At 64.9% G+C, this 12,447-nt stretch overlaps 1 protein-coding gene across 1 annotated transcript in view; it reads left to right on the top strand.

Annotated features, from left to right (window-relative positions):
* Nucleotides 1–229: 229 nt before the first annotated feature.
* The window catches only part of UMODL1 (uromodulin like 1), a 34,089-nt gene continuing 21,871 nt past the window's right edge, over nt 230–12,447 (top strand). The window contains exons 1-6 of the mRNA XM_060196979.1: nt 230–305; nt 7,884–8,045; nt 8,888–9,009; nt 9,844–10,030; nt 10,211–10,333; nt 11,106–11,807. Of these exons, the coding sequence (XP_060052962.1) occupies nt 230–305; nt 7,884–8,045; nt 8,888–9,009; nt 9,844–10,030; nt 10,211–10,333; nt 11,106–11,807 (1,372 nt within the window). The remainder of the gene's footprint in view (nt 306–7,883; nt 8,046–8,887; nt 9,010–9,843; nt 10,031–10,210; nt 10,334–11,105; nt 11,808–12,447) is intronic.

Raw genomic sequence — 12,447 nt, 5'->3', positions numbered from 1 at the left:
CGGGTGCAAAGGGGGTAAAAGGGACCGATGCATGGGCTGGGGGCAGCGGGCTGGGGGCCCAGGAGGCTGGGGACTCTGCTCCAGAGAGATCCCATCTGTCCAGAGCTGGACTGTGACCTGCAGGTGTCCCCAGGGACCTGCCAGGCAGGGAGCCTGCATAAGGGACAGCTCCAGCCAGCAACCCTGAGGCCACCACATTGCTGGTGGCTTGGGGACAGAAGGGGCCACCATGCCGGGGACCCTGGGCCTGTCGCTCCTGGCCCTGCTGAGCACTGTGGGTCCCAGCCAGGCCAGCGGCTTCACAGGTGAGCACCCCCCCCCAGGCACTTTCAGGCAGAATGCTGGGAAATAGCTCAGCTGGTCAGGGTGCTGCTCTGCCCAGTGTGGGACCCAGGCTCGAGCCTGGCCCCCACCATGTTGAGGGAAGCTTCGGTGCTGTGGTCTCTCTCTCTGTCCCTCTCTTCCGTCTCCATCCTTGTCTCTGTCTGAGCAGAGAGATGCAGAGAGGGGAACAGGCACACCACAGCACCAGGCCGCCATTATTGGAACTCCCAGTGCTGTTGGGGGGCTCGAACCCAGGTCCTCACCTGTAAAATGTGCTCTCCACTGGGCGAACCGTCTGCCAGCTTGTGGAGGGGTACTGAGTACGTAGCACCCTTCCAGCCTGGCACCAAGAGTCAGACACCGGGTGCCACGCCCCTGTGGTTCCTTCTCTCTCTCGTCTCTTCCCGGGGGACATGGCTGCCCCTGCTGAAGGGAGCCCCCTCCCCGCTCAGGGCTGTGGGGAGTCTACAGCACAGTGGCCCTGAGGGGGACCCAGAGCTGCTCACCTCCACCAGGTCCCTGTGCAGAGCTGGGAGACAGACCCCAGGGGCCTTCCTGCTGCTTCTCGCCTTTGCCCAGAGCCCCGTCAGCTCTGCTGTGGCGGTGCGGGGTGGGGGGCCTTCTCCCTGCAGGTCCGGTGCTCCACCCCCGGGCTGTCTCCCTGTCCGGATGTTCTCAGAGGGACACAGTGCCCCTGCAGGGGTCTCCTTCACCCATGAGCTCTCTGGGGCCCTCCTACACCCCACCACCCACCTGGCCAGTCACGGTGTCTCAGTCCCTCCAGCACCCCGAGGTTACGGTCCAGCTGCCCCCCAGCCTCAGGCTTTCTCTGTCCTCTGGAAGTGAGAGGCACCCACTTCTCAGCCCCCCAACCTCCTGCCTCCACCCCCACCCTGTGCTTCTCCCTCCTGCTCTCACCTCAGTGGCCCCTCCAAGCCCTTGTCCACACACAGTAAGTGCTCAATAAACCCTGGATGGCCAGCTCCGGTGCCCATCTTGCAGAGTCCACACAGCACCCAGGGAGCCCATGGAGGGTGGGCAGGGCTGTGGGGTCTCTCCTCTCTCAGCATCATGTACAGCACCCAGGGAGCCCATGGAGGGTGGGCAGGGCTGTGGGGTCTCTCCTCTCTCAGCACCCTGCACAGCACCCAGGGAGCCCATGGAGGGTGGGCAGGGCTGTGGGGTCTCTCCTCTCTCAGCACCCTGCACAGCACCCAGGGAGCCCATGGAGGGTGGGCAGGGCTGTGGGGTCTCTCCTCTCTCAGCACCAGACACAGCACCCAGGGAGCCCCATGGAGGGTGGGCAGGGCTGTGGGGTCTCTCCTCTCTCAGCACCAGACACAGCACCCAGGGAGCCCATGGAGGGTGGGCAGGGCTGTGGGGTGTCTCCTCTCTCAGCACCATGTTCAGCACCCAGAGAGCCCATGGAGGGTGGGCAGGACTGTGGGGGTCTCTCCTCTCTCAGCACCAGGCACAGCACCCAGGGAGCCCATGGAGGGTGGGCAGGGCTGTGGGGTGTCTCCTCTCTCAGCACCAGGCACAGCACCCAGGGAGCCCCATGGAGGGTGGGCAGGGCTGTGGGGTGTCTCCTCTCTCAGCACCCTGCACAGCACCCAGGGAGCCCATGGAGGGTGGGCAGGGCTGTGGGGTCTCTCCTCTCTCAGCACCAGGCACAGCACCCAGAGAGCCCATGGAGGGTGGGCAGGGCTGTGGGGTGTCTCCTCTCTCAGCACCCTGCACAGCACCCAGGGAGCCCATGGAGGGTGGGGAGGGCTGTGGGGTGTCTCCTCTCTCAGCACCCTGCACAGCACCCAGGGATCCCCATGGAGGGTGGGCAGGGCTGTAGGGTCTCTCCTCTCTCAGGCCCATGCACAGCACCCAGGGAGCCCATGGAGGGTGGGCAGGGCTGTGGGGTGTCTCCTCTCAGCACCCTGCACAGCACCCAGGGAGCCCATGGAGGGTGGGCAGGACTGTGGGGTCTCTCCTCTCTCAGCACCCTGCACAGCACCCAGGGACCCCCATGGAGGGTGGGCAGGGCTGTGGGGTCTCTCCTCTCTCAGCACCCTGCACAGCACCCAGGGAGCCCATGGAGGGTGAGCAGAGCTGTGGGGTCTCTCCTCTCTCAGCACCAGGCACAGCACCCAGGGAGCCCATGGAGGGTGGGCAGGGCTGTGGGGTGTCTCCTCTCTCAGCACCCTGCACAGCACCCAGGGAGCCCATGGAGGGTGGGCAGGGCTGTGGGATCTCTCCTCTCTCAGCACCAGGCACAGCACCCAGGGAGCCCATGGAGGGTGGGCAGGGCTGTGGGGTGTCTCCTCTCTCAGCACCATGCACAGCACCCAGGGAGCCCATGGAGGGTGGGCAGAGCTGTGGGGTGTCTCCTCTCTCAGCACCCTGCACAGCACCCAGGAAGTCCCATGGATGGTGGGCAGGGCTGTGGGGTGTCTCCTCTCTCAGCACCAGGCACAGCACCCAGGGAGCCCATGGAGGGTGGGCAGGGCTGTGGGGTCTCTCCTCTCTCAGCACCCTGCACAGCACCCAGGGAGCCCATGGAGGGTGGGCAGGGCTGTGGGGTCTCTCCTCTCTCAGCACCCTGCACAGCACCCAGGGAGCCCATGGAGGGTGGGCAGGGCTGTGTGGTCTCTCCTCTCTCAGCACCAGGCACAGCACCCAGGGAGTCCCATGGAGGGTGGGCAGGGCTGTGGGGTGTCTCCTCTCTCAGCACCCTGCACAGCACCCAGGGAGCCATGGAGGGTGGGCAGGGCTGTGGGGGTCTCTCCTCTCTCAGCACCCTGCACAGCACTCAGGGAGCCCATGGAGGGTGGGCAGGGCTGTGGGGTGTCTCCTCTCTCAGCACCCTGCACAGCACCCAGGGAGTCCCATGGAGGGTGGGCAGGGCTGTGGGGTGTCTCCTCTCTCAGCACCCTGCACAGTACCCAGGGAGCCCATGGAGGGTGGGCAGGGCTGTGGGGTCTCTCCTCTCTCAGCACCAGGCACAGCACCCAGGGAGCCCATGGAGGGTGGGCAGGGCTGTGGGGTGTCTCCTCTCTCAGCACCCTGCACAGCACCCAGGGAGCCCATGGAGGGTGAGGCAGGGCTGTGGGGTCTCTCCTCTCTCAGCACCCTGCACAGCACCCAGGGAGCCCATGGAGGGTGGGCAGGGCTGTGGGGTGTCTCCTCTCTCAGCACCCTGCACAGCACCCAGGGAGCCCATGGAGGGTGGGCAGGGCTGTGGGGTGTCTCCTCTCTCAGCACCCTGCACAGCACCCAGGGAGCCCATGGAGGGTGGGCAGGGCTGTGGGGTGTCTCCTCTCTCAGAACCAGGCACAGCACCCAGGGAGCCCATGGAGGGTGGGCAGGACTGTGGGGGTCTCTCCTCTCTCAGCACCAGGCACAGCACCCAGGGAGCCCATGAAGAGTGGGCAGGGCTGTGGGGTCTCTCCTCTCTCAGCACCAGGCACAGCACCCAGAGAGCCCATGGAGGGTGGGCAGAGCTGTGGGGTCTCTCCTCTCTCAGCACCAGGCACAGCACCCAGGGAGCCCATGGAGGGTGGGCAGCGTTGTGGGGTGTCTCCTCTCTCAGCACCAGGCACAGCACCCAGGGAGCCCATGGAGGGTGGGCAGGGCTGTGGGGTGTCTCCTCTCTCAGCACCCTGCACAGCACCCAGGGAGTCCCATGGAGGGTGGGCAGGGCTGTGGAGTGTCTCCTCTCTCAGCACCCTGCACAGCACCCAGGGAGCCCATGGAGGGTGGGCAGGGCTGTGGGGTGTCTCCTCTCTCAGCACCCTGCACAGCACCCAGGGAGCCCATGGAGGGTGGGCAGGGCTGTGGGGTGTCTCCTCTCTCAGCACCAGGCACAGCACCCAGGGAGCCCATGGAGGGTGGGCAGGGCTGTGGGGTCTCTCCTCTCTCAGCACCAGGCACAGCACCCAGGGAGCCCATGGAGGGTGGGCAGGGCTGTGGGGTGTCTCCTCTCTCAGCACCCTGCACAGCACCCAGGGAGCCCATGGAGGGTGGGCAGGGCTGTGGGGTGTCTCCTCTCTCAGCACCCTGCACAGCACTCAGGGAGCCCATGGAGGGTGGGCAGGGCTGTGGGGTGTCTCCTCTCTTAGCACCAGGCACAGCACCCAGGGAGCCCATGGAGGGTGGGCAGGGCTGTAGGGTCTCTCCTCTCTCAGCACCCTGCACAGCACCCAGGGAGTCCCATGGAGGGTGGGCAGGGCTGTGGGGTGTCTCCTCTCTCAGCACCAGGCACAGCACCCAGGGAGCCCATGGAGGGTGGGCAGGGCTGTCGGGTGTCTCCTCTCTCAGCACCCTACACAGCACCCAGGGAGCCCATGGAGGGTGGGCAGGGCTGTGGGGTCTCTCCTCTCTCAGCACCAGGCACAGCACCCAGGGAGCCCATGGAGGGTGGGCAGGGCTGTGGGGTCTCTCCTCTCTCAGCACCAGGCACAGCACCCAGGGAGCCCATGAAGAGTGGGCAGGGCTGTGGGGTCTCTCCTCTCTCAGCACCAGGCACAGCACCCAGAGAGCCCATGGAGGGTGGGCAGAGCTGTGGGGTCTCTCCTCTCTCAGCACCAGGCACAGCACCCAGGCAGCCCATGGAGGGTGGGCAGCGTTGTGGGGTGTCTCCTCTCTCAGCACCAGGCACAGCACCCAGGGAGCCCATGGAGGGTGGGCAGGGCTGTGGGGTGTCTCCTCTCTCAGCACCCTGCACAGCACCCAGGGAGTCCCATGGAGGGTGGGCAGGGCTGTGGAGTGTCTCCTCTCTCAGCATCCTGCACAGCACCCAGGGAGCCCATGGAGGGTGGGCAGGGCTGTGGGGTCTCTCCTCTCTCAGCACCCTGCACAGCACTCAGGGAGCCCATGGAGGGTGGGCAGGGCTGTGGGGTGTCTCCTCTCTTAGCACCAGGCACAGCACCCAGGGAGCCCATAGAGGGTGGGCAGGGCTGTGGGGTCTCTCCTCTCTCAGCACCCTGCACAGCACCCAGGGAGTCCCATGGAGGGTGGGCAGGGCTGTGGGGTGTCTCCTCTCTCAGCACCAGGCACAGCACCCAGGGAGCCCATGGAGGGTGGGCAGGGCTGTCGGGTGTCTCCTCTCTCAGCACCCTGCACAGCACCCAGGGAGCCCATGGAGGGTGGGCAGGGCTGTGGGGTCTCTCCTCTCTCAGCACCAGGCACAGCACCCAGGGAGCCCATGGAGGGTGGGCAGGGCTGTGGGGTCTCTCCTCTCTCAGCACCAGGCACAGCACCCAGGGAGCCCATGGAGGGTGGGCAGGGCTGTGGGGTGTCTCCTCTCTCAGCACCCTGCACAGCACCCAGGGAGCCCATGGAGGGTGGGCAGGGCTGTGGGGGTCTCTCCTCTCTCAGCACCCTGCACAGCACCCAGGGAGCCCATGGAGGGTGGGCAGGGCTGTGGGGTGTCTCCTCTCTCAGCACCCTGCACAGCACCCAGGGAGTCCCACGGAGGGTGGGCAGGGCTGTGGGGTGTCTCCTCTCTCAGCACCCTGCACAGTACCCAGGGAGCCCATGGAGGGTGGGCAGGGCTGTGGGGTCTCTCCTCTCTCAGCACCAGGCACAGCACCCAGGGAGCCCATGGAGGGTGGGCAGGGCTGTGGGGTCTCTCCTCTCTCAGCACCCTGCACAGCACTCAGGGAGCCCATGGAGGGTGGGCAGGGCTGTGGGGTGTCTCCTCTCTTAGCACCAGGCACAGCACCCAGGGAGCCCATGGAGGGTGGGCAGGGTTGTGGGGTCTCTCCTCTCTCAGCACCCTGCACAGCACCCAGGGAGCCCATGGAGGGTGGGCAGGGCTGTGTGGTCTCTCCTCTCTCAGCACCAGGCACAGCACCCAGGGAGCCCATGGAGGGTGGGCAGGGCTGTGGGGTCTCTCCTCTCTCAGCACCCTGCACAGCACCCAGGGAGCCCATGGAGGGTGGGCAGGGCTGTGGGGTCTCTCCTCTCTCAGCACCTTGCACAGCACCCAGGGAGCCCATGGAGGGTGGGCAGGCTGTGGGGTCTCTCCTCTCTCAGCACCCTGCACAGCACCCAGGGAGCCCATGGAGGGTGGGCAGGGCTGTGGGGTCTCTCTCAGCACCCTGCACAGCACTCAGGGAGCCCATGGAGGGTGGGCAGGCTGTGGGGTCTCTCCTCTCTCAGCACCAGGCACAGCACCCAGGGAGCCCATGGAGGGTGGGCAGGGCTGTGGGGTCTCTCCTCTCTCAGCACCCTGCAAAGCACCCAGGGAGCCTCATGGAGGGTGGGCAGGGCTGTGGGGTGTCTCCTCTCTCAGCACCCTGCACAGCACCCAGGGAGCCCATGGAGGGTGGGCAGGGCTGTGGGGTGTCTCCTCTCTCAGCACCAGGCACAGCACCCAGGGAGCCCATGGAGGGTGGGCAGGACTGTGGGGGTCTCTCCTCTCTCAGCACCAGGCACAGCACCCAGGGAGCCCATGAAGAGTGGGCAGGGCTGTGGGGTCTCTCCTCTCTCAGCACCAGGCACAGCACCCAGGGAGCCCATGGAGGGTGGGCAGCGTTGTGGGGTGTCTCCTCTCTCAGCACCAGGCACAGCACCCAGGGAGCCCATGGAGGGTGGGCAGGGCTGTGGGGTCTCTCCTCTCTCAGCACCATGTTCAGCACCCAGAGAGCCCATGGAGGGTGGGCAGGGCTGTGGGGTGTCTCCTCTCAGCACCATGTACAGCACCCAGGGAGCCCATGGAGGGTTGGCAGGGCTGTGGGGTGTCTCCTCTCTCAGCACCCTGCACAGCACCCAGGGACCCCCATGGAGGGTGGGCAGGGCTATGGGATATCTCCTCTCTCAGCACCCTGCACAGCACCCAGGGAACCCATGGAGGGTGAGCAGAGCTGTGGGGTCTCTCCTCTCTCAGCACCCTGCATAGCACCCAGGGAGCCCATGGAGGGTGGGCAGGGCTGTGGGGTGTCTCCTCTCTCAGCACCCTGCACAGCACCCAGGGAGCCCATGGAGGGTGAGCAGAGCTGTGGGGTCTCTCCTCTCTCAGCACCCTGCACAGCACCCAGGGAGCCCATGGAGGGTGGGCAGGGCTGTGGGGTGTCTCCTCTCTTAGCACCAGGCACAGCACCCAGGGAGCCCATGGAGGGTGGGCAGGGCTGTGGGGTGTCTCCTCTCTCAGCACCCTGCACAGCACCCAGGGAGCCCATGGAGGGTGGGCAGGGCTGTGGGGTCTCTCCTCTCTCAGCACCAGGCACAGCACCCAGGGAGCTCCATGGAGGGTGGGCAGGGCTTTGTGGTCTCCCCTCTCTCTCCCACCTCTTCTCTCAGAAAATGTTTAATAAAAACTGGGTAGGGAGTTTCCTCAGGAAGACTGAGTGTCCATGAGGTCCTGGACTCAACATTAAAAAAAATTAAGTGAGTGAGTGAATATTTAATTAATGATTGATTAATTGATTGAGTGAATGAATAATTGAGTGAGAAATTGGCCCCCAGTACACTGGGCAGTCAGGGGCTCTTAGGGGACGAGGGCCCACAACAGGACTCTGAGGCTTAGTATGGGGGCAGCTCCTCACCCCCACTCTCCGCCCCAGCCCTCAGCGGCCCCCAGGACTTTCTCTTGAGCCCCGGGCTCTGCCCCCCCGAGGGACAGGGAGCCCCTCCGCCCACGTGCATCCAGGACACCGACTGTCCAGGACTCCAGAAGTGCTGCCCGTCCCCAGCGGGCCCCCACTGCATGTCCCCTGTGTCCCCAGGTAAGGCTGAGAACCACCTGGGCTGAGGGCTGCAGAGATGGCTGGGGGGTGAGGGGGCAGATGCAGCCCCCCAGCTTCGGGCTTTGCCACGAGCAGGGAAATGGGCAGGGCTGGGGCGGCCCTGATGCCCAGAGAATCTGTGTTCCTGGGTGCAAAAGTGCGGGCCTGGCCTTCCAGTCCTCCCCCCGCTGGCCTGTGCTCAGTGTCCCCCACTGGCCTGTGCTCAGTGTCCCCCGCTGGCCTGTGCTCAGTGCGCCCCCACTGGCCTGTGCTCAGTACCCCCCCGCTGGCCTGTGCTCAGTACCCCCGCTGGCCTGTGCTCAGTACCCCACCGCTGGCCTGTGCTCAGTGCCCCCCTGCTGGCCTATGCTCAGTACCCCCCCGCTGGCCTGTGCTCAGTGTCCCCCGCTGGCCTGTGCTCAGTACCCCCCCCCGCTGGCCTGTGCTTAGTGTCCCCCCGCTGGCCTGTGCTCAGTACCCCGCTGGCCTGTGCTCAGTGCCCCGCTGGCCTGTGCTCAGTGCCCCCGCTGGCCTGTGCTCAGTACCCCGCTGGCCTGTGCTCAGTACCCCCCCCGCTGGCCTGTGCTCAGTGCCCCCCCGCTGGCCTGTGCTCAGTGCCCCGCTGGCCTGTGCTCAGTACCCCCCGCTGGCCTGTGCTCAGTGCCCCCGCTGGCCTGTGCTCAGTGCCCCCGCTGGCCTGTGCTCAGTGCCCCCGCTGGCCTGTGCTCAGTACCCCCGCTGGCCTGTGCTCAGTGCCCCGCTGGCCTGTGCTCAGTACCCCCGCTGGCCTGTGCTCAGTGCCCCCGCTGGCCTGTGCTCAGTGCCCCCCATGCCCCTTGCAGACCCGGAGGGGACCCCGAGGAGTTCTTGGTACAATGTGACGGTGCTGCTGAAGACAGACTTTGGGCAGCTGCTGCAGGCGGACCCGGGGCTGCTGGACCTCTCCTGTCGCCTGCACGCCATGGTGGGTGGGGCCCACAGGCAGCTTCAGGGGTCAGGGCGTGGCCCTGGGGGGTGACAGTCAGCCTGGGGTTGCTGGGGACAGGCGACAGCGGTGACTCCACTAGAGTGCAGGACTTGTGGCCGGAGCTTCGGGCTGGCTCCTGGCACTCAGACCAGGGGCACCCCACCCCATGACATGAATGCATGAGCCTTGAAGAAAGGAGGCACGGGAGGGGATACTCACCCCAGGGCGCCCCTTGCCAAGTGCCAGGCCTGGGTCCGAGCCCCAGCCCAGGGGCAGCGCTGGGGACAAGCTCCAGAGACGGTGGGGTGGGTGGGGTGGTGTCTTTCCTCTCCCATCTGGGCAAATGGCTCAGAAACCAGGAGATTGCGGAAGTGTTGGGGGAAGGGAGAAGAGGAGGACGAGGAGGAGGAGGAGAAGGGAGGGGAGGAAGAGGAGGAGGAGAAGAAGGAGGAAGAGGGAGAGGAGGAGGAGGAGGAGGAGGTGGTGGTGGAGGAGAGAGTACGGGAGTGCAGGCATCATTACAAGTCCAAGTGGTAATTAGAGGTGACAGCAAGACTCCTGCCAGCAGTCCTGGATTCAGATCCAGCTCCCTGACCGTGCACAGTGTCTGTGTGTCTGTGTGTCTGTGTGTCTGTGTGACCTCAGACGTGTGAGCTCTCCCCCCGGAGCAGCTTTCTCATTTGCCCGAGAAGCAGAGAAAGAGGGAGCGAGTTCACTGCAGTCGATCTTCCCCTGGTGCCGCAGCCCTCCCACGTGGAGTCAGGGCTGGAACCCAGCTGCTGTGCGGCAGGACGCATGGCACTCAGGGACCCCTGCCCCCCCACCACACAGCTGACCAGCGCCCTGCAGCCCCGGGAGGCCGCCATTCGCCACCTACTCTCGGCGGCAGGTGGGCCGTACAGCACGGAGTCTCGGCTGCTGCTGGGCCTGCGGAGGCCTGAGCCTGCGGCCTCTGTGTGGGCCGCCCTGGACGGCGTGGCCAGGCACCTGTGTGAGGTCATCAGCATCAGGGTGCAAGGTGGGACCCCACTACCCCCCAAACCTGGCCTCTGCCTGTTGGCTTTGTCTCCCAAGTTTGCAACCCCGAGACTCCAGGTCTGTGAGGACCTCAGAGACCGTGCTCTCTGCGGGGGCAGGGGTGGCGGGGGGGATGGGGCCCTGGGCCTGGAGGCCACTGACCCGGTCCTGCCCCCCCCAGATGTGGACGAGTGCTTTTTCCGGGAGCTGCACAGATGCCCCTCGGGGCGGCCGTGTGTGAACCTGGAGGGGTCCCGCCAGTGCCCCCACCCCCAGCAGGCCCCTGAACTGAGCCGCACAGAAGGTGGGTGAGACCCCCAGAGCACGGGGACAGGCTGGGGTCCTGTGGGAATGGCTTCAGGGCCCTGGGGGCTTTTTGCATGGGGGTGCGGCTTATACTGTGATTTATTTACCGTGAGTCCTGCTCAGCTTGGGCTGAGCTCAGAGCTCCAGACAGGAGTCTTTCTTTGTAATATTTTATTTGTTTAATGGGAGAGACAGTGGATAGATAGATAGGTGATAATAGATACTAGATAGGTAGAAGATAGATAGATGGATAGATAGATAGATAGATGGATAGATAGATAGAAAGCTAGATGATAGATAGATAGATAGTTGATAATAGATAATAGATAGGTACAAGATAGATAGATGGATAGATAGAAAGGTAGATAGAAAGAAAGATAGACAGACAGACAGGTAGATAGATAGTCTTTCACTATTTTTCAAAGGAGCCGTGTTATTTATTTCCATGAGATATAGAGAGACAGAGATAGAGAGATAGCGGGTGCTTGGGGCACCACTCAGGTCAGTGCTGGGACCGAACCCGGAGCCGCCTCCCTCCCCCAGGCCCCAGCTCAGTTGGGAACCAGAGGCCCTAACCCTCTTGGAAGGAGCCTGTGGTGTAGACTGGTGCGGGCTGCAGTGTGGGTGGGTGGAGATGCGGTGTAGACGGCTTTAGACGGCCATGGTGTAGGCACAGGGCCAAGGCCGGTGTAGACTGCTGGACACTGTGGACACCTGGGCACCTGACCCTCCCTTTGTGATAACGACCTTTCTTACCGGTGTGTCTGCAGGCAGCCTGCCAGGACCCCCAGGGGCAGTGATCAGCCCAGACACCCCTGCCTCGAACCCCGGCCCTGGCCATCCAGGGGCCACCCCTGCAGCCCGGACCCCAGGACCCCCAGGGACGGCGCTCAGCCCAGGGACCTCTGCCTTGTCTCCCTGCCCTGGTTGTCCATGGGGCACCCCTGCAGCTATGACCCCAGGGCCCTCAGAGGTGGCCCTCAGCCTGGAGACCCCTACCTCGACCCCAGGCCACCCACGGGGTACTCCCGGAGCCGGGACCCCAGAGTCTCCATCTAGGAGAGTGGGCAGTAGTGGCACCAGTCCCCCCAGGAATAGCACCGGGCTCAGCATGGAGGACTCGGTGCCCAACACTGGCCGAGGCCTGGGGTCCAGGCCCTGGACGGCCACCCTGGCCACCAGCCCCTCCCCTGCCCACCCCAGGGCTCCACAGCCAGAAGTGGGCACCCCTCCCGGGACATCTGGGGGACCTCGGCACACCCTGGCCTGGGCACCCCCAAACTCTGCCACGGAGCTGACATCCCAGACTACCTCCACCCAGGACCCTGTTTGGCATGCCAGCCCCCCTGCATGGGACCCAGCCCCGGCACCCCTGGACCCCATGTGGCCACAAAACACGGACCCTGGACCCACGGCCTCCCCGGACCTGTCCTCAACGTCCACCATGCAGGCTCTGGGGAGCCCCTCCTGTGGTGAGTGCTGGAAGGGGGGCTGTGCGCCCCACGTGGGCATGCGACTCCCACCTGCAGGATCAGGAGCTGCAGGGCTGGGGCCTCCAGCAGACCAGGTGCTGGTGCTCAGTCCTTCAGGAGGGCCAATGGCTCCCACCTTCACTCAGTCCCCCACCCAAGTACCCAGTCCCAAAGTTGCAGACTCAGCAAAGCCCAGCAGCACTGAGTACCCAGGACAGATGCACCCCAGTCCTGCTGCACTCCAACCTGCTGCACCACAGTAAGATGCATCCCAGTAAGATGCAACCCAGCAAGCTGTACCCCAGTAAGATGCACCCCAGTAAGCTGCACCCCCAGTCCTGCTGCACCCCAGTAAGATGCACCCCAGTCCTGCTGCACCCAACCTGCTGCACCCCAGTAAGATGCATCCCAGTAAGATGCAACCCAGCAAGCTGTACCCCAGTAAGATGCACCCCAGTAAGATGCAGCCCAGTAAGATGCACCCCAGTAAGCTGCACCCCAGTAAGCTGCACTCCCAGTAAGATGTACCCCATTAAGATGCACCCCATTAAGATTCACCCCAGTAAGCTGCACCCCATTAAGATGCAACCCAGTAAGCTGCACCCCAGCAAGATGCACCCCAGTAAGCAGCACCCCAGTA

This window comes from Erinaceus europaeus, chromosome 9 (genome assembly GCF_950295315.1).
Source record: "Erinaceus europaeus chromosome 9, mEriEur2.1, whole genome shotgun sequence".
NCBI classification, from domain to species: Eukaryota; Metazoa; Chordata; class Mammalia; order Eulipotyphla; family Erinaceidae; genus Erinaceus; species Erinaceus europaeus.
Note: the sequence above shows the minus strand (reverse complement) of the source record. Positions and strands in the feature narration are given on the sequence as shown.